Source organism: Gymnodraco acuticeps, unplaced genomic scaffold (genome assembly GCF_902827175.1).
Source record: "Gymnodraco acuticeps unplaced genomic scaffold, fGymAcu1.1, whole genome shotgun sequence".
Lineage (NCBI taxonomy): Eukaryota > Metazoa > Chordata > Actinopteri > Perciformes > Bathydraconidae > Gymnodraco > Gymnodraco acuticeps.
The window spans coordinates 172,990-195,115 of NW_022990788.1; the positions used below are offsets into that span (position 1 = coordinate 172,990).

Genomic DNA, 22,126 nt, shown 5'->3' on the forward strand with positions numbered 1-22,126 from the left:
TCAGGCTCAGTGGCGGCGCCAGATATTTATTTTGAGGGTGCTGTGGGGTAGCTTGACGTTTCATAGAGGGTGCTCAAACATTTAGTGTTTCCCATTAATGTACCGGGCGCTACAGTGGAACTTTCTACTGCATACACAGTGTACCCACGACAGTTACAATGAAGGCTCGATAATCAGCTCACGGCATATAGGTGTAAGCAGGGGTAAAGTGCTCTTTTTATAGGTGGTGTGTGGACCTCACAGGGGGGTCCGGGGGCAAGCTCCCCCGGGAAGATTTTTAAATATTGAAGTTAAAAGCATCAATCTGGTGCACTTTGAGAGCAACATGAAGAGATCTATGGATACATCTCTCAACACCCAAATGAAACAGAACTGTAAACAGATTTACTTTTTCTTTATGGATATTTTACAAATCACTCCCCTTTTAAACTTTATTCATGTTTTAATGTCATATAGTATTTCATACTTGTTTTTAATTTATTCTCTTATTTTTTTATAACTATAATGATCAAATAAACGTGTGCCTCGGAAATAATTGTTTACATTAATGGTGACCAAAACGTTTGTGACCCACTGAGATAACACTGAGAGTCCTTTAGCTCACTGAGTCTCTCAGTCTGACAGGAGAGGACTCTCCTCCACTTTGTTGTTGAAAAAACTCCTTATATCCGTTAGCGTAGCTCGCTAGCACCAGAAGCTAACAACAACGATCTCCGGTACCGGTGCGCTCTCTCTCTCGCACACAAAATGGCTCGTTCCACACACACAGAGCCGAGCTTTAATGAAACACAGAGACCCAGACGTAATAGTACTGCATCATATTATTTTCGAATCAATCATTTTTCAAAATATGACTTTTTTTTTTTTTATAACCATTTTTCCTCCTGGTCTCTCGCGCCCCCCCCTGTCATGCCTCTGCGCCCCCCTGGGGGGCCGCGCCCCCCACTTTGAGAACCACTGCTATAGCTGCAGCTCACATACTCAGGAGATGGTCAGATATTGAAAAGTACAGAAGGTACTTCTCACAAACAGCTTCTGTTCATGTGTACTTGTCTGTCTGTCTTTGGTAATAAAAGTCCCTCTGACTCACAGGAACAGCTTTCCTGCTGGCAGCAGCACTGCAGTGCCGAGAAACAGCTGGAACTAAACCTGCAATATTAAATCAAATAGAAACGACTGAAAGTATTTGCTTAACATGCCAAGCTGCAAACATTTGCATTTGTCTAGAGAGCTATAATATCACTTATAGATTCTTTATGGTTTGAACATATTGTTGCAAGACGATGCTATTAGCAGTGATGGCATTTCCCTCAGAACTAAGTGTAAAGTATTAAACTGGGGGGGGGGGGTTCAACAGCAGTGACCCCATTTTGGACCACGTATGTTTCTCTTTCTAAGGAAGCGAGGAGATGCAGCCACACGGTGCTTGCTGGGATTTTCTCTGCTGTGATCTGCTGTTGAATTCAAATCAAATATCTTGAACCTCGCCCAGCTCAGCTGTTACCAGCACTCTCAAATATAATACTTTCAGGATTTACTGGCAGGCTTCACATTTCTCTGAGTGAAGCTCTACTCATTTATTAGGATTATCTGCATTCCACCAGAGATAAGAACCAAAGGCACAAAGAGGTGCACAGTCTTGTTAAAGGTCTTTAAATGAAGAATATATAATAAGCTGTTGCTAATTTGAGTTTACACTTGATCTTTGAATAATTACCACTGGTGTCTAAAAATATATGTTTTAATTGTTTTTACTGCACAAATAATGACATCAAAAGCAACATATAGGAACACTATGAATACTGAAGAGTGGAAATAGCCTACTTGTTACATCTTTAAAATGTAAAGTAATCACTCTGCGAGCATCCTGCTGCTGGATGCTGTATTGGATCCCTCTTCTCTATGCCATGACTTTGACTCACTTTATGGAATGTGTCCCTGCTGGGTTTTCATTTCCTCTGTCTGAAAAAAGGAATGCAATCAGAGAACTGATGCTAAAATCATTACCTAATGACTAAAGCCATTGTATGACTTCTTCCATGCTGTGGCGTTCACTGTTCAAGCAAACATCACGTCTTTCTTTTGGAGAAGAGCGTTTCTAAAAGTGTGTTTGACTGTTTGCAGGTTCAATTGATTCGAATGTGCCCACTCCGTCTAGGAATAATTTACTAAAGAATCCTACATGTAGTGTTCTTTTTTCAGAGGAATATATTTTGATGGCAAACTAAGAACAAAGACAATGTTTGCTGTCTATTAAAGCAACTATAACTATTTTGAAAAAAGATATATCTCTATGTCAATATCACACTTTACTCACTGAGAACTGAAAAGGAACTCACATTGGTTTCAAAGTTTATTTAGCTAGTTAAGACAAATAATCTTAAATGTATTCATGAAAACTAGATGGTATTGAACTTTATTTCTGGATGTTTTCATGGTGTTTGAAGGTTTTTGTTGAATCAAATTGGGTATTTTTTGTAATCTTCTACTGGCGTGTGAACAATAACACTACTGTTCAACACAATATGGTAACTTCCCGAGTGCAGTTGTTAACCATACTGCGTTCATATACTGCATTTATTTGCATGACGTTTCTACAGTATGTCCTTCCAGAAACAAAGCTGTGTGATGTTTACAGTATGGAGGATCATTAAATTTGCCGGCTGCTCCTCTCGGAGCATAAATCAAGCCAATCCATCTCTCCCCGACCCCACTCCCTCCCTAGTGGCTTACTTAGAGCCATGCCAACGCAGCACTGGCTGCGGAATGAGCAGGGTAAGCATGCAGGGCTGTCCTTAAGCTGCTGTCTGACGGCATAAACAGGCCTCTGTCTCCTCTTGAGAGCAAGGGGGATCAAGCAGGCTTAGTGGGCATGACCTGTGAGAGCCCAGACACGGCCAAGACATGCAACAAAATACAATTGTCTTAAGAATGGCTGCTCTATTGAACATGGGGAAACTAGTCGACATCACATTGCCCACGGGCCCGGAACAGGACCTAGATGCACTCTGCCGAGGATAGCGCTGACTAAAGCCTCATGAATAATTCTGAACATCCCCTCTCTTTTTCCTGCCCTGATTTAAGAAAGTGGGGCCCCAAAAACAAATTAGACATCTTACAATCTGATTGGTAAGAAAAGGAATATTGCTTTAATATTAGATCTTCTCACACATTATTTGTTCATTTCTTTGGCACCATGCAGGGGGGAATTAGAGGCAGAGCAAAGGAAATGACAAGACATTTTCTTATGGTTTAATTTCCTCGATTTCTTTATGGCCATACATAAATGCTTAAATTGGTTTGTAACATATGCTCTCCCCGCTCTGTTTCCTTCCTTCATTAAGTGTGACTGAATCACTTTATTAGTGATTATCCCCCCAAAAGCTGCAGGAATGCACAGCATCACACCTCATCATGTCATTTACCAATATAGTGGAAATGGGAATATGCAAATACCGTCGGAGTATTCTGCAGCACCAAATAGGCCCCTGGGCTGCTTGTCCAATGACACAAATCATCAATTAAGATCTCAGCAGGGTTTGGGGATAAACTAAATTGGCATTGTCTCTATCTGACAATATGTAGAGCCGTGTGGGGTATAGCACAACAAAGAACAAACACAACTGAGGGTGATTAGTTTGTGTGTGTGTGTGTGTGTGTGTGTGTGTGTGTGTGTGTGTGTGTGTGTGTGTGTGTGTGTGTGTGTGTGTGTGTGTGTGTGTGTGTGTGTGTGTGTGTGTGTGTGTGTGTGTGTGTGTGTGTGTGTGTGTGTGTGTGTGTGTGTGTGTGTGTGATCATTTGAATAATGCGAAATGTAACAGACTCTCTTCTGGTCTTTACACAGCGATTCACGGCTGCTACAACACTGTCTTTCACAGCGTTTGCTTTCACAGCGGCAGCAAGTTTAGCTCCTCGTGGGATTTTATGCTTAGCACGCTGCACCTGCCGAATGTGTGTGAAGGTGGCAGCTAAAGTGGTCTAAATTGTCATTGTGATTTCTCAGGGAGGCAGATGATTAGTAAACAAACGGTTGAGGCATATTTAAGCAAGCTAATGTACTCCCCATGCTCAGACTATACGCTTTGCTGCGAGGGGCCTTTACTTTGTAATATACAGTTGTAACACTTTTATTATTGACAGATGACAACGCAGTCTGCAGCTGTTAACACTGGAGACTAGAGTTCTATTTCCTGAACATTTAGCAACATGGGACTTTTTATTTTTTAATTTAGATGTGTTTGCTAATCTGTGTATGTGCACATGTGTGTTATTTAAGTGCCAGTGTTAAAAGGTAAAAGTATCTTTCAGATGATCTGAGTAGGTTTGAAGCTAACAGCCTGTGGTGCCTCACCATCATATAACCCAACTTCAACAGGGCCCCACTATTGGAGACATGCTGTCTGAAACAGACTGGCTGAATCATACTGACGACATGTCATGCCAGTCCAACGTCTCCTAGTGAAATAGTCATTGGAGTTATTGTGGAATAAACTAGTAATCTGGAATAGAAAGTGTGGAGAGTGGACACAAAGAAGGCCAGTGTTCAGTTCTGGTTTTGCTGGAACTACATATAAGACCTCACTAAGATGCATGAGCAACACTTGAATCACATAATGTGTTCACCAAGAAATGCAAAGTAGCTAAACTCACTGTTCAACCTTTTAAAATACAGAAGAAAATGACTGTTTTTCTGAAATGAATGCAGAACATTAGCTTTGCATTAAAAAGCTATTTTGTTTTTTAAATGCTGATCATGAGCTACAAACCGAAACATAGACAGACAGGCGCCTGTCAGTTACAAATATAAGCAAGCTATCTAAATAACTGATAAAAGCTCTACATTTCCAACATTTTCCAAAGGCAATATATATCTGCAATTTGAATGCTGTGCTATTCTGTGTGTTTCGGTCACAAACAAGCAAACACACACTACTGTTTATAATATAATATAATATCATTGTAATATATGAACAAAGAACATTGATATAATCGGATAGAAATTGTTTTAGAATGAAAACACTTAATCCGTTTTTTTCTTTAAAAAAAACACCAATTGCGCCAATCAAAATAAAAGCATTGTTACTGAAGTAAAACACCACATAACTTCAACATTAGGAACCAGCAGTGGCATGAACAGACACAACAACACCTGTTTGTGCACAGACTCATCAGCCATCACATTTCATTGTACATTTAAACAGAACCGCGTGATATCACTCCGCCGCTAATTGACAAAGCCGTAATAAAAAACCAGCTTCCTGCAGCTATTCACTCATTCTGTCCTCATGTCTCTAGCATCAAGATTATTCTCTAGATTACAACATTTTGCACAAAACCCCCCGCAGTTAACACATCCTGGATACCTGCGTCTCAAACATTACCGACACATTTTTAAATCCAAACGCCGCACAAGAAAAAAATTCCCTGGTCTTTGAGTCCTGCACAAAAATGCATATCCTCTGCTTTCCCTCTCTCTTTTTCTCCCCCACCTCTGTTCCCCCCTCCCTATCTCAGTCGCTCTCTCCCTCCCTCCCTCCCTCCCACCCTGACTCTCTCTCTCTCTTTCTTTCTTTCACTCCCTCTCTCCCCCTCTCTCTCCCTCTCTCTTTCTCTCTCTTTCTCTCTGGCCTGGCTGCTTGTCTGACTGTATGAATAATGTCCTGCCTTTTGTAATGAAGGGGGGGGAAGGGGAAAAGGACGCTGAAGTGGTAAAGCCCTGCTCCCATGCACTGACATTGAAAATGAATGACAGCTTACCTGCATGCCAATCTTCATCAGACTGACACTGGGCTGACAGCACAGCCTATACTCCTCCACACAGCCGGTGACGTCAGCCATGCCTGGCCCCTCCCACCTCCAGCTCCGCTCCCCGTTTTCCCAACACCGGGCTGATGATGCCTTCCAGTGTCCGTGGGAAATACGGCAATCACGTGTGAGTGTTGGTGGGAAGCGCCAGTAGAACGAAAATCAGTGCAGGAGAAATAATCAGAGGTGGGAGAAGTACTGAGATCTTGTTCTTAAGTCAAAGTAGAAGTACCAGAATGTAGAAATACTCTGTTACAAGTCCTGCAATCAAGTAAAAGTAGTGATTGTGCAGATATTATGTGTTAAAAATTATTGATGCATTAAGTGTTCTCAAAGCTGGTAAAGGTGCAGCTAGTTTGAATGACTTTGTATACTGCAGGGTAGCTTGAGGATTTACTCCAGGTGGAACTAAAGTCTGATTTAACACTTGATTCTATTTCACATTATTAATCCAGATCTGAAAAGTAAGTAACTAAATGTATAAATAAATGTAGTGAAGTAAAAGTACACCATTTACATCTGAATTGTAGTGGAGTAGAAGTACAATGTAGCAAAACATTAAAAATACTCAAGTAAAGTAAAAATCCCTCAAAGTTGTACTTAAGTACAGTACTTGAGTAAATGTATACTTACACCACTGGAAATAATAAATTAAATAAATCAGTGTATACTTTTTAGGAATGACTTGTAGATGATGAAGCATCAAAAAGCATGTCTTATTCTAACTGTTTATTCTTTTCTCATCAGTTTGAATGACACACACACAATTCACAGTCAATAACCAGCATGTTCAAAATCAATTCACAAACGATAACTGAGATTTTTTAATTGAGTGAAAGTAGCAATTCTAGGTTGTTAACAGTCTCTGTTACCACTTAAACCTGGAGCAATCTGCAGGAACAAAAGTATCAATAGGGTGATAATATGAAAATAAACTGTGAGTATCGTAAAGTACTTTCTGTGCGGAGTAGCCCATTTCAGGAACATAAGATTGTGATTATTGATGCATTTATGTTTTCATCACAGCTGGAGCTAAATGTGACTACTTTATGCTGTGCTTTCACCCACAATTATATGTCATTGTTTATATTAGCTAGTTGTCTGATTCTAAAGCTGTCGGATACATGTAGTGGAGAAACCATTACGATATGGCATTACAAAATGTAGCAAACGAACTATAAAGAAGCATACAAATAAAAATATTCAGACATATTTCCAGTACCTCACACACGCACGAACGCGTTGAAACACGCATCTATGAATCACGGATCTGGCCAGCACCCCTGTCGGTGAGCATTAGTCATTACATGCTGCAAGTAGACACGGTGGAATGATGGGAAAGAATCATGGATGTATAATAAGACCGAAAGAATATGCAATTAACGCAAAAAATCCCAAAGATGTCCCCTACTTTGGATCTGGATGTTTAAACTGATAACACAGAATAACTGACTTCATGCTTTTTCTATAACATGGAGGCTATGTCCCCATCAATTACTTCCCCATATTTACTTTAAAATAATGAAAATATTTATTAAAAAAAAAGATTGAATTATATATTAAGTATTCTCTATTGAATACAAAACTGAATAATACAAAGTTTCATGATCTTACTCTTTCACACTGCCAAATGTAAACCCTGTAAGGCTAATTTATTACAAAGGTCTAGCCTCGTCTGTAGGCTTTTAAGCAAAGGCAGGCGTACGGTTACATCAGAAAAAGCGTAAAAGATTCAATGTTCATCTCGTAAATGGTAAAAAGTCAAAGCAGCTTTGTGAAGTTCTGCTGCCCCATGTGCAGCCACAGTGCTTTCAGTAAAGTCGCATGTGATAGGCCGGTCTCGAGTTCGTGTATCCAATGAAACTTCAGTTTGCTGTTACCAGGAAGCAGAAGACGCTAAGGAGAAGGCTCTCCATCCTTGCCTTTTTTTACTTGATACATACATCCACGATTCCCTGAATGAATGACTACTTGAGAAACGTCAGGTTAATAGACAGCAAGTCGAACACTTTAAGTTACATGTTTCACTGCCGGTGTCAGGATAGGAGAGCTAACGTTAGCAGTGATAGCTAACTCCCGCACACATCAGTGGAAGTAACGGTTAGCTCATTTAGCCTCATTTAAGCTACATCTTTTCATAGCAATGCACTGAACGTCGCTTGTCAAATCTTTTGAGACGCCTCACTCTTTAACTTCTGTGTATGTCGGGTACAGCAGCTTGAACCGTTGCTAACAGACATGGCTAACACCGTGCTGGAGGTGGGGACGGGGGTCTTCGTCCTATCGATCGTCTGGATCGCAGCTCTGGTGTTTGGGATGATTCTGCTGAGAGCATCCGGGTCTGCGAAGTGAGTCAGAACCGCACCCTGATTCAGGGAGAACAGCACCCTCACACTGCTAACACTGCCCCGGGTAGAACTACAGAGCACACACTGCTGGAGAATAAAGTGAGCCCAGACAGGCAGAGGTGGGAGAAGTACTCAGATCTAGTACTTAGTAAAAGTACTCAGATCTAGTACCAGAGTGTAGGAATACTCTGTTACAGTACAAGTCCTGAATTCAAAATGTTACTCAAGTAAAAGTAGACAAGTATTAGCATCTAAATGTACTTAAAGTATCAAAAGTAAAAGTAGTCATTGTGCAGATTGGTCCATTACAGAATAATATATATGATTAGATATGTTTTATAATTATAATATTGGTCATTAAAGTGTTATCAAAGCTAGTTTGAATACTTGACACCAGTGCAGACAGGAGATCGTGTACATGTCACTGAATCAGTCTATGCTTTATTCCTTTATCCCCCCCCAGGTCATATTGCTTTGCTTTTTGACCAAACACATCCTCTCTAGAACATAAGTAACTATCACTTTTTAACTTTTACATTTGTGGCATTAGTAAGGTTTTTATGTTCAAATAATGAGGATTCCATGCATTTCATGAAGAGGTTGATTCTATATGGTACTATTGAACACTGGTGTTTTTAAAGACAACACATTTAGGAATATCACGAATCTGCGCTTGGTGTCAAACTGAAGACTATGACTAGAACAAAAGAAATGTGGTTTTCTCACATAAAAGTTGAAACTCTTCAATATGTTTTGCTTCCTTAATAAATGGTTTTGTAATGTGTACCCAGATGGAGCGGCGAAGAAAATATAAGTGCAGTTTCCTTCCTTCCTGACTCCTTATCTAAAGACTATGAAACAAGTCATTATACCCACATGCTGCTAAACTAATAGATTGCGGACACCATGCACCCTCCAATCCCTGCTGATTAATACTAGTCTACAACAGACCATAATACTATTAAAGTCAGTAAATGATTATTTGTGTGCACTTGTGTAAGGTGCAATTACAGTAAAGTTTAAATGAGGTGAAACATGGAGCTATTTACTTGATTGAAAAGTTAACAACGTACAGGGTAAGCACAATAAAGAGGCCATTATTTTGGTACTTTAAATTCCATTTCCCAAGATGAGTCGATAGATGAGTCGATAGATGAGTCGATAGATGAGTCGGGTTTCTGGCAAGTCGTACCACAAATCAGCAGCGGGAGTTCTCAGAACTTCCTGTTTGTTTGAACCATGCTTGTGTTTGTGTGTTTGCCAGGTTAGCCGTGATCCCCGTTTTCCTCATGGCTCTCAGCATCACTTTAGTGCTGGTGTTTTTCCCACGCAGCCCAGAGACCCCCCCCCCTTTCAAACAGATAGAGGTGAGTCTGTGCACTGATCTTACACACACTCACATTCATTTTCATATATTTCACCTCATAAATGAGTATGTTGTACTACATGTAACAAATACCATGGAGACAATGTGTTTTTCTGTTACCTTTTTGCATTCAACACACACAGACATGTATTATTATATTGTGGATATTGCATTGTGACAGCATGGAGTACTTTAGTGGACATAACAGCATGTTTTTCACATTTGATCTTTTCTTTATTTTCTACCCAATATTTTGTCAAGAGAGACCGCTGAGTGAAATAAGACTTTCAGGACTTTAAGGAGATTAAAGTAGATCCCTATTTCATGCTCACAATAGTATATCAAGCATTATCATTCATGGTAATTCTTATTACGTGTGTGTGTGTGTGTGTGTGTGTGTGTGTGTGTGTGTGTGTGTGTGTGTGTGTGTGTGTGTGTGTGTGTGTGTGTGTGTGTGTGTGTGTGTGTGTGTGTGTGTGTGTGTGTGTGTGTGTGTGTGTGTGTGTGTGTGTGTGTGTGTGAAAACAGCATGTGTCAGTGTGTGTGCTTGTCGTAAAGGCCTGTTCTGCTTTATCTTAGTCCAACAGCAACACAGAACAAACACTCCCCCATGTTGCCTCCGGGCTGTGCCAATAAGCTGGCCAGATCTGCCAAGCAAGCTGCCCCCCCCCCCCCCCCCCCCCCATAGCAGAGCCCATCCCAGCTAGCACGCATGCTACAGCCTTTGTGCTAATTCAGAGCAGCGACAGAGAGAGGCAACAAAGGGGGGCAGGTGAACTGATTCTGTTTGGAAGAGCCCATGTATACACCGTGTGTAAGATCAGCAGCTCACAATGAAGCAAAGAGCCATAATTACCATTGTTTTGATTTGTGTGAAGTTCTTAACTGTTATTTATGTTAACTATGTTAAAGTGCCCTGTAGCTTTTAGAATAGAAAACAATTATCATTGTCCAAAATGGTCTCAAATTGCCAATCTGGCATGTCATTAAAACATAGACACACCACGACTACAGTATGAATTCTCAAAGTATTATGATACAATGAATAATAAGAAATAATAAGAAAAGACAAAAGATTCAAATTGAGTATCTTAAAATTGAGAAACCGTGGATAAACCATCCAGAGGCTCCCTGTAGAAGCTTCCAGAGATTAGCCTCTCCTGTCTGCAACACAGAGGACGTGAAGGGCCCTCTATGACTCATCTTTGATATTTAACCTGAATTAAATAGACAGTTTATTTTCATTTGAATTATTATAAATCCTTACATATATGATTAAACTGTATTTTAACAGAGGTAAAAATGCATTTATATAGAGAAAAGTGCTTCATTAGAGACAGTCAATGACGTCTTGTGTTCAAATCATGTTTTTATGTAACATTCTGAAATCCTGCTTCCCAGCAGAGAGAGGATGTACATGTCTGAGTGTGTGAGCGTGTGCACACTGCGTAAGAAATGTCCAACCTCTTGCTGTTTAAGCAAAGTAAAAATATCATAGTGCCAATTAGTCTAGCTGCAGACTCTGGTGGGGGGGGGGGTTATAATAGCCCCCCTCTCCCACCTGCCCCGCCCGCCTGCCAGCTACCACCCGTGCGCTCAATAGCACATTAATAAAACATGGCCCACACTTTGGGTTCCTACTTGCTGTGTAATTGGCAAATTAAAAAGTGAGATGTGTTAAATGCATCCATAAGAGACGGCATACATCATCCCCATCTCACTCACTCACACACACACACACACACACACACACACACACACACACACACACACACACACACACACACACACACACACACACACACCCACCTACTCTCTTTCCATTACAGTCCCTGTGAAATCTCTCCTCTGGTATTAACTGGCTTGAGGGTGTTTTCTCGTATTGGTGGCTCATGATCTAAATATTAACACAGACCAAGAGTTATTAGTGAAGTGTTAAATATATCGATGGCAACTTTATAAACTCCAAACTTAACTTACTTGAGCAACAGCAGTGCTAATCTTAAAGATCCATTGTTCTCCTCTTTTGCTTTAGACCTGTTGATCAGAGCATCCCCCTGCGGCCTGTGCCCCCCCCCCCCTGATCCTCCATCTAGATCAGTGTTTCTCAAACTTTTTCATACCAAGGACCACCTAACCAATAAAAAAACACTCGCGGACCACCTAACTCCACAAATATCCAAAAACACATCGTTTTTTACAAATCGCCTGAAAATGGTACAAACAAGTGGCAAAATGTGTGATGAAGGTGCTTATCTGGGCTATTTCATGCAATCGAAAGTGAAACTTAAGCTCCTTCCATTGCGGAGATATTCCCGCGAGAGTGCGAAAAACTTAAATAAATGTATTTCTTTCAAATGTGAAATGTTACCAATATACTCACGGACCACTAGGGGGCGCTCACGGACCACCAGTGGTCCGCGGACCACACTTTGAGAAGCACTGATCTAGATAAAGAGCAGCAGGACCAGAACATAGCCAGCATCCCACAATCAGCAGTTAGTTTTCAGCAGGCGTTAGTGAAACAATAAGCATGACATGTCTTCAAACACCTTACTGCAGATGTTGTTCCCTGAGCACACAGCTCTCATTCCTATATGAATCTGCTGCTTTGCCACATGTCAGAGGCAGTGGCCAGGTTTGAAAGGTGGGGTTGACCCTGTCTTACAATCATGTCATGGCGTGGTTACATGACTGTCCAATCCGTTTATGAAGTTGTCTCCACTCAGATGCCACATATTACATTCAGGACTCAACTCCATGAACACTTCCACTCCCCTGTCCTCAGACTGCTGCTGTTCACTGGGGCTTCAGCAGTGGTGCAGGAATGAGTCAGCATTTCAGCACCTCGGGGCTTCCTATTTTTTTGGTATAATAATCATGCAACAATAATTACTCTAGGACGCAAGTAAATACGTTTCTTCTCCTGCTATGTTTTTACCATTTGGGAGAGTTTGTTTGCGTTAGCTATGAGGTCTCTGTTAGGCTTCTGAATGCCGCACAGAGTTACACAATTTATCATTCAAGATGATCTCAAATTAAGTCTAACTCTGCAGTCCAAAGCCCACAGTCAAGAGCTTAAACCTGACCTGAGGCCTGAGTTGTTTATCATACTGTGTCCCAGCCATGGTCAGTTTACACTGTGCAGCAGCATGAGGGGGGCACTGTAAAGACTCTAGTCGAGAAATAAAACAAGTGTCCCTTGAAGCTGCACACTCATACCAAGTTCTTCTGGTGACCATCAGTTATTCTGCATTGTCAATTATTAGGATTGTAAAAAAAGAAATATGAACATCATTTTCATTTAATTCAAACTCCCAAGGAAACAACTTGGTTTACATGGTGTGTGTGTGTGTGTGTGTGTGTGTGTGTGTGTGTGTGTGTGTGTGTGTGTGTGTGTGTGTGTGTGTGTGTGTGTGTGTGTGTGTGTGTGTGTGTGTGTGTGTGTGTGTGTGTGTGTGTGTGTGTGTGTTGAGAATGCCACATTTCTCTCTGCTTGTACACAAACACTTTGTGGAGGCACTCTCCTGACATCTAGTGGCTAATAGAGGAAACACAGATCTGTTTTACCTGCCATGTTTTTCCCATGCATTGAAAAAGCTGTTTTGTGTGGTTACTCAGAACTTGTGACAGTAAACGGTCTCACTCTTTCTCTCCTCAGATAGTGGACACTTTGTTCATCGCTCGCTACATCCTGCTGGCGGTGGTGAGCGCCGTCTTTCTGCTCATGTTCTTCATGCTGCTCCCCTTTCACTTCCTGGAGCCGGTGTATGCCAAGGCCTTAAGAACTCAGTAGAGCTGCCAGGGTCAGAGCTGGCACCGGGACCACGGGCTGATGAGCACAACTTAAGACAAGCAGGCCGAGGAGAGCCCCCCCCCTCATGTGGAAACAACCTACAGAAGACTCCCCAAACATTAACAATGTTTCCTTCACAGGTTGTTGTTCACTGTTCATGTCAACAACAGAACTGAGATCTCAACATTAATCTTGTATTAAATTGTATAAGAGATTTATAATTTATTTTTCTACTTACACAAGAGTACTTAAACAAACCCTCCACCTTTTTATATAAAGAAAAGCAATAAAAGAATAAAAGAAAACATATATACCTTGTTTCTGTCAAGTATCAGTTGTAGTGACAGTATAGGACACACATGTCACTGAGGAGGAGACAGGGCACTGAAGAGACAGTCAATTCAAATGCTCAATGCATCTCACAGTCTAAAGCCTGGGCCCAGGAGTTCAAAACGTGTAATCCCTATCTGATCTGATCAGATTTGGATTTTGGGGAGTTCAAAACCAAAAAACAGGATTAGGATCACTTTGATATCCGATCAGATCAGGAAATCCAATCCAAGCTTTAATCTGGATCAAATCTTCAAAATGGGTAGTTCAAACCGACAACACAGGATTGGGATCAGTTTGATCCCAAACGACTGGATTATCCTGATCCCACCAGAGGGGTGGGTTTCCAGTGGATTACCAGAGCAACTGTACAATTTATTTTTAAAATATGTTTCAATTTAAATAAGATGGCAAAGTTTGTTAACTGAAATAATACACCATTTTTAGCCTTCATGGCAAATACATTTTATTTTTTCCATTTTTGCTCACGTTTGTGGTGGCCTATTTTGTTTTCAACCAAATGTTGATGACATAAATGTTTATGCTCATGAAAGTATCACAACAAAGATTGTCAATCACAAATGTAATTTAGATTCAAGAAAAAAAAAGTCCATCATCTGTCATCACCTTTCAAAAGTAATTGCGGACAATAGATGTCTGCAATGTGGTCTCTTGTCTTCCTTGCATTATTTTTCATATCCACTAGATGGCGATAGGTAGGATTAAAGCACTAATATTCAGGATCTAGTCATCTTAAAAAGTCGTAATCAGGATCAGGCTGATCCTATCCTGAATTGCTTTGAACTCCAGGGACAACATTTGGCCGACTTGTCTGATCCTGGATCACAAAAAATGGGATTTCAAAATCTGATCGGATCTGATTGAGATGAAAAGTTTTGAACTCCTGGGCCCTGGTGATTGGATAATACACTGACTCACAAACTGTGTATTTAGTCATTAAACTAATAAAAATGACTGCAGCTAATGTGAAACTTGAATTACAGTCATAATGTTGCTTCAGTGTGCCATCGTCTGTGTCAGCAACATAACTCAAAACAAATATGACACACAAAGAAATAACATACGGTATTTGTATGTTAGTGTTTTATTATGCATAAGTGACGAAAGATAAATGGAATTGTTACTAATTCCAACAAATGGACATCCAAGAAGTGTTCCTGTACTGTGTGTACCTGGCTTATCTTTGTCTCCTGTCCTTATCTTTAAATGTCAACTTGTCAATGGTATATTCGTCGACAAACTTAGTAAACAAAAATTATTGAATTTAAACATGTTAAATATGTACATCAAACTAAATGGATTAAAAAGCACTCAGGGAAAAGAGGTGTTTGTGGGACCAGGATATGGCAGAGGCGGTGCCATTCACGTTCGCCATTCCAGCGGGGCGGATGGCTCCATTTGCCGGGGAGGAGGATGACGAGGACTTCTCGTTGTCGGGCACTTCCGGGTCTGGCGTCCATGGAAGTCCACCGCCCAGGTCTGTATTTCCCCCTGGTGATGACCATCGCGGCGGAGCGTGGCAGCCCATCTGCTCCCAGCAGGCAGCAGGCTGCGCAGAGAGCCTCTGCCCCGCTGCCGCGTGACAGGGCGGCTGCAAATAAACACGGGTGTATTGGGCGTCTCGCTCATTGCTCATCCGCAAGATGCCCCCACCTCACCGGATCAGAGCGATTATTTGGCCGCAGCATCGGCCAAATTAATAGCTTGGTCTATGGTGTGACCGCCGCTGCTTGCCGTATGATGTCCCTGGGGGATCACGCCGCATGGCACTTTCCAAAAAGACAGTGATGATCTTCTGGGAGCCCCCGTGTCTACGGAAGTGCTCTTTGGATCGATTTCCTTGGTCACGTGGATGAGGAGTAGTCGCAGCTTGGCGTATGCCAGAGATGTTCACAAGTATTTTTTTGCAAGTCCAAGTCAAGTCTCAAGTCTTTGGTCACGAGTCCAAGTCAAGTCTCAAGTCTTTGTGGGGTGAGACTTGATCAAGTCTCAAGTCTTTGGTCACGAGTCCAAGTCAAGTCTCAAGTCTCTAAAAAATAAAAGTCTTATGTCTCTTCTGGTTGTAATAAGCCTTCTATTGTCTGCTGCTATCCAGTCTGTTAAGAATACTGCACAGCTATATCTAAGAAATTCAAAGCATTTACTGTATCTGAAATATACTGAACTGGTGATATTAAAACATGACCTGTTCCAAAAGAGAGATCTACCATTAACACCATTTACCAGCCAGATGCTGGTAAATCATGCAAGTGGCTGGTACTGTATGTTGCACGCACCAGCCAAACATAACAATGGCAATCTATTGAGTGGCTGGTAACATTTCAACATTCACTAGGCTAGCCATTTGGCCAGTGGACACAAATGTTAAAATTTGACCTCTGCAACCGTATTGTTTAATTACACTGGGTCTCTAATTACATATTTTAAGTCTACTATAAATAAACATATTCCTCTATCCTCTCACTCAAACCCAGTGTAATGGTAACCTGATAAACCTGTAACATTAACGTTACGTGGTCAACAATAAACCTGTAACCTGCCTATAAACCGACCAGGGGCGTCGCCTGGGGTAGGCATCCGGGGCTTTAGCCCCGGATGTTTTTTCTTTAGCCCCGGACAAATTCTCCTTCAATAATATAATACATTAACCTACTTTACCTATAGGACGGACGGCAGAATTGTAATTTCCCATGTTCAGTGAATGCAACACAGACGCAAGACGACGCCACCAGACCAATCAGAGAGTTGCATGGAAATAAACGTGTTTTATTGGCTGACAGGTACGTACCTCTCCTCTGTGACAATGTTTAAACTTTAAACTGTCAGCCCCGGACGCGGAGATTCTGAAGATGGACATTAGACATTTATTTAATAAAAAAGACGGCAATTCTCAAGTGGTGGCTCACACAACAACCCCAGAGCCACCACCTGAGCCAGATGAACAAGGTATGTAGGCTACCTATCAGTAAAATTACAAGTTATGCGAACATGTAAGCAAAGCATACATTATAGCTACGTTGACGTTACTTTGAATCGCGCGGGTAAGCTAAATCGTTAGCAAGTAGCTATAGCTAGCCAGATAGCCTATATTAAATAAACACTTTGTCATACAATCTAAATGTTGTGTTTTTTAGCGTTACTTGGTGATTTCAAAGAAAGCTCTCTGGAAAATGTTGACTTACTGTCAGTGTTCGACATGAAGCTAGAAGCTACCTTACAGTAGTACACAGATGATCCTGATTCCTGAGTCCTGTCAGTTAAAGTGTTTCATAGTTAGCATAGCTAAGCATCAACCTAGCACTGAAATATATATATATATATGGATGTTATGTGACAGTATTTCTGAGAAAAAGTCAGCTGAAATGGTGGCATAGTTGCCACTGCTTTACGTGTCGACAGCATGTTTGAACGTATTTGCAGCAGTAAATGTGGCTGTCTGGCCACTGACGTTGCCATAACAACACCTGCATTTAAATGTGCAACCTCTTTTTGTGACAGATTTTGCATGAAAATATAATTCTTCTGATTTATATTTCCTATTGACAGCTAGTTTCTATGTGAACATTATGAGATGGACAGCCAGCTAACAAGCTTTTTATACAAATATTTCAGATCAAAGCCAATCCAGTGGGGCTCCTGAAAGGGAGCAAGGGACACTATCAGGCATGAAAACGGGTCAGGGGTGAAAAAGGTGAGAAGGATATTATCCCTCTAGGGGGGTCCGGGGGCATGCTCCCCCGGAAGAAAATGTTAAATATTCCATATTTTAAAGCATCAATCTGATGCATTTTGAGATGCATTTTTTTGCCAACCTGGGGATAGCTGGAGAAACTTAACTTCAGCCATGAGTCAAAAATATTATGGCCTCCTTACTAAGTATTATCAGGGATGCAAACTCATCAGGTATGGAAAAGGTGACAAGGACCCGAGCCCCCCGACCCCACGGAATATCGGCTTTAAAATGAGGAATAACAGGATTTTAGCAGTCAAAACAACTAAAGCAGCAGTGTTAATAATAACAGAAACGCTAAAGAGTCACATCTAATAGAAATATATAAAAGCATTTATTTTAATTGTGTAGCAGTCGGTTTATAATTTTGGCTGTTGAGCATTTTGAAAATCTATTGTCATGCCTCTGTGCAAGGCTTAGTCTTTCTATCTTTATGGCATCTGGTGTAAAGTAACTAAATTCATAAACTCAAGTACTATACTTGGGTACAATTTTGAGATACTTGTACTTTATTTAAGTATTTCAATGTTTTGCTACTTTGTTCTTCTTCTCCTCTACAGTTCAGAGGTAAATTGTGTACTTTTCCTCCACTACATGTATTAATCCCTTTAGTTACTTCACAGATGTGGATGAATGATGTGAAATATAATCAAGTGTTGAATCAGACTTTAGTTCCAGCTGGAGTAAATCCACAAGCTACCCTGCAGTATACAAAGTCATTCAAACTAGCTGCACCTTTACCAGCTTTGAGAACACTTTCATGATCAATCATTATAAAACATATCATATATATTATTCTGAAATGGACCAATCTGCACAACGACTACTTTCACTGTCGCTACTTTCACTATATTTTGATGAGAATACTTTTCTACTTTTACTTGAGGAACATTTTGAATGCAGTACTTTTACTAACAGAGTATTCCTACACTGTGGTACTTCTACTTTTACTCAAGTACAAGACCTGAGTACTTCTACTTTTACTCAAGTACAAGATCTGAGTATTTCTGCTTTTAATCAAGTACAAGATCTGAGTACTTCTACTTTTACTCAAGTACAAGATCTGAGTATTTCTGCTTTTAATCAAGTACAAGATCTGAGTACTTCTACTTTTACTCTAGTACAAGATCTGAGTGCTTCTACTTTTACTCAAGTACAAGATCTATACTTATACCACCTCCGTTTATAGCCTATGAAAAAAAAACTATTAGAAAACGAAGGCTAAAGCTAACGTTAGGAGATAGTGACAATGTATGCTAGTTAGCTAGCTCAACGATAATATTGCGACAGAAAAACTTTTCAGTGCACATCACGCTCTGCGCTCCGACAGGGAGCTCTGCGCTGAACACCTGAACGGCCCGTTCTAACAGCTGTTCACCAGCGGTCCAGTCTGTACCACAGTGACTCCGGACCGCACAGTTAATATTAACGAACGCACCCGTAGGTAATGTGGCTGCTGAAGCTAGACCATCATCGCGGAGCAGCAGAGCCTTCTTATACATCCATGAGCAGAGCCGACAGGCAGGAAGACTCGAGCACACAGCTCGCGCTGCATTATAATATATAAAAAAAGAACACCATGCGTGTCATGATGGCACATAACGGCCGCAGATTACTCCGGGTCCCAGACCCCCCCATACCCCAAAAATATTTTTATTGCAGATCTACATGAATCACACAAACGACCTATTTTGGATTCAAAACGGCGAATTTCGCCGAAAGGTGAGTGATTTTCATGCCTGCACTATGCTCCCAAATGTTAAGCCTTGACCCGCATCTTAAAATTGATATGATCAAAAAATGATCTGCATTGTCGGAGGCCTTTTTTCCTCATTATCATGTCAAATTGTACAGCTTTCCTTAGTGTTGAATGCAGAAAGATGACTATATTAGAGTATTAAGTGAAAATGACTATATTAAAGTTTTAAGTAAATATATTAAGTGAATTACTCAAACTGCATTTGTATAGGAATGATTCTGTCCTATTGGCAGATAACTACTCTAACAGTGATATCTACAAGAGATGTAAATTTAACTATTTTCAATTGGTTAGTATTACATTTTGTGACAGTGTGGTGACACTCATTTTAATGAAGACAAATGTGTGTATCTTGAAATTCATTTATTTGACAGAGCTGGAAACGGATTGACTTACATACTTGTTTGTGTTTACCTACACAGTCATCACAGATGAGCCAAACAGAGTAGAGGATGAAGAAAGGAGAACAGGAGAAAGGGACACACAAGAAGGAGAAACAACAGACAAGAACGACAATGGAGACAACAATGAACAGGAACACCAGAACAGACAAGAGTCAATGAGTAACATGACTGATTTAGGGACTGCAGATACAGGGCCAAGGCAAGTGAGACATCACTGCTTTCCATCCAGCATGTTTGGCCAGCAAAAGAGATAATTTCAACCGCAAACAGCAAGTGATGAGGGATTATTATTTCCTCCTTCCATCCCTTTTTTCTGTTTAATCTGATTACTAACAACTTCTAATAATTTGACATAGTTTATGATTTAATTGGAAAATGAAGTGTTTTTAAATAATAAACCCGTTTCTGATTCTTTGATTTCTTTTTGACATATGGGTGTTGAGAGATGTATCCATATCTCTTAATGTTGCTCTCAAAGTGCACAAGATTGATGCTTTTAACTTCAGTATTTAAAAAAAGTCTTCCTGGGGGACCCCAGAGGAGGTGAGTTCCCCCCAAAATAGCACTTTATCTCTGCTTATGTAACTCCGGTGTAGTGTCCCCTCGGCAACAGATCACTCAGAGCTGGTGATTACTTTCCTGCATTTCAATGGACAGCATATAAAAAGGACACGTGAGCTGCATTGCTTAAGAGATCCTCTCATGCTATCTCTTTTACAAAATAAGTGTCCAGTCAACAACAAAACATCAGTGATCGTATAGCTGTAGTATATTTTTCACAAGCAATGTGAAACATTAAACTTATACAAACTGGTGTAGAAAACTCACATACCTGCGTTGATCTCCTGGAGTGTCTCTACTCTTCTTCTCCACATCTCTTGTCCACCATCAGAGATTGCAAACATTTCAGAAACAGCTAGAGGTAGGGGACAAACAACTTGTTCGCTGGGCATGTCAAAAACCTCCCTGCTTTGATCAAGACTTTAGGGAGCCTTTCAGCCCCTCTAGCAAAGGGACTGGAAAGCAAGCTTTGAAAATGCAGTACCATCTACATGCTGTCATGTTCCAGACACTGCTCTCAACCACTCAGGGCCTGCACAAATACCTGCAGAAAGAAACAATTGACTTGGTGCAGGCAGTAGATTACAAAACAGCAGTTGAGAACACACTGAAAAGTTACCAAAGTAACGAGAAAGCACATGAGGTCTATGACAAGACCAAGGCCCTGGGCAATGATCTTGATATTGCCGAAACTGTGACACAGAGGAAGAAGCGTAGAAACATGGAAGACTTTGTAGTCGAGGCATCATGTGGAGCAATGTGAAACATTAAACATAAATAAACTGGTGTACAAAACTCGCATACCTGCATTTCAATGGACAGCATAAAAGGACTCGTGAGCTGGGTTCTGGTGCTCAGATTAACTCTTGATGATCACGTTGATAAATCATATAAAACAAATAGCCAATCACACTAAAAACATGTTGCTGTGACTGTGAGCATTAAACAATTAACATTAAACTAAACAAACACAACAGTACGTTATTGTCCTTATAAAATAAAAACATACATTTTGTCCACCGAGATAATACAGGCACCTTACCCTCAAGAGATCCTCACGTGCTATGAGAATCTCCCACAATCCATTGCCGTAACAAAGCTAATGCAGGCACACGTTTGTGACACCAGATGGCGCAATTGTGTATGTGCGTGTGGGGAGTCTTGCAGTAGAAAATTTGACTGTAGCGCCGCCACTGTGGGCTAAGCCCCGAATGTTTCCAGGTCCAGGCGACGCCCCTGAAACCGACAGATGTATTTATGTATGTAACTATGTATTTTTCTACGTTTAACGTTAGCCAGTATATGGTGGCAGCGGAACGTAATGATTAACGTTACCGACCTTTTTTATGTCATGTCAAGAGTTGGATGTCAACGCCACTCAACGCAAACAAGTGTGACAAGCAAACATTCACTCATCTTTTCAAATATTCAGTTACAAAGCTAGTAGCAAGCTAAGTTAACATTACATAGCCGATGCTGAGCTAAACATGTTTGCTAACCGTCCATATGCGTTAATGTGACTGACCTCTCCGGGTGAGTTTTCAAGTGCCTGATGACATTTGACGTTGTTGCACCACATCCTTGATTTTAATATTGCAGACTTTGCAGTGTGCGCTCCTTTTGTTGGTGCCGCCGGCGTTTTGTTCGAAGTTTTTATAGTTGAACCTAATTACAAGCGGTACAGCTGCAGTTGTGCCGCCGGTCGCCATGGTGTTACCATGATGTTAATGTTAATGTTAAAGGTGGGGTAGGTACGTTTGAGAAACCGGCTCGAGATACACTTCTTGTTATATTCCATGGAATGCTCTTAACATCCCGATAGCCGGCCCGGCTAAAGTAACTGGATGGCCTACCTGCCTGTCAGCCTTCCATCTGGGCACAAACTTATCTCGAGCCCTCATTGGTCATGTGCGCGTTCGTGTGTGTTGGAGGAGGGGCTTTGTGAGGAAGTGGCAGATTTTCTCCGGTTGTGTATTTTCAAATTCTAGCGATCTCGAGCCGGTTTC

At 41.0% G+C, this 22,126-nt stretch overlaps 2 protein-coding genes across 6 annotated transcripts in view; one reads left to right on the top strand and one right to left on the bottom strand.

The window, feature by feature from the left end:
- The window catches only part of pknox2 (pbx/knotted 1 homeobox 2), a 128,661-nt gene extending 122,790 nt beyond the window's left edge, over positions 1-5,871 (bottom strand). Inside the window, exon 1 of one of the 3 annotated variants that reach the window (XM_034232728.1) lies at positions 5,758-5,871. The gene's annotated coding sequence lies outside the window, so the exon portion shown is untranslated. Of the gene's footprint in view, positions 1-5,363; positions 5,474-5,757 lie in introns of those variants that run through there. The other 2 variants (XM_034232730.1, XM_034232729.1) reach the window with 2 other exon arrangements.
- Positions 5,872-7,658: 1,787 nt separating this feature from the next.
- Positions 7,659-13,619, top strand: tmem218 (transmembrane protein 218). Of its 3 annotated transcripts, none has more exons than XM_034232733.1 (4): positions 7,659-7,905; positions 8,020-8,153; positions 9,418-9,520; positions 13,181-13,619. In XM_034232733.1, exons 2-4 carry the CDS (start codon positions 8,044-8,046, stop codon positions 13,313-13,315), a joined length of 348 nt encoding a protein of 115 aa, XP_034088624.1. In that variant the 5' UTR covers positions 7,659-7,905; positions 8,020-8,043; the 3' UTR covers positions 13,316-13,619. The 3 variants fall into 3 exon arrangements, with proteins under 3 accessions (XP_034088624.1, XP_034088623.1, XP_034088625.1); XM_034232734.1 differs by having other exon boundaries at positions 7,700-7,790; positions 8,023-8,153; XM_034232732.1 differs by having other exon boundaries at positions 7,659-8,153.
- The last annotated feature ends 8,507 nt before the right edge of the window (positions 13,620-22,126 follow it).

What these genes read in the sequence shown, in the direction of transcription:
- tmem218 (XM_034232732.1), top strand. Translation starts at nt 8,044, where the DNA reads ATGGCTAACACCGTGCTGGAGGTGGGGACGGGGGTCTTCGTCCTATCG. An exon ending in AGAGCATCCGGGTCTGCGAA is followed by an intron (nt 8,154 to 9,417) that starts GTGAGTCAGAAC and finishes TGTGTTTGCCAG; the next exon opens with GTTAGCCGTGATCCCCGTTT. An exon ending in CCCCTTTCAAACAGATAGAG is followed by an intron (nt 9,521 to 13,180) that starts GTGAGTCTGTGC and finishes TTCTCTCCTCAG; the next exon opens with ATAGTGGACACTTTGTTCAT.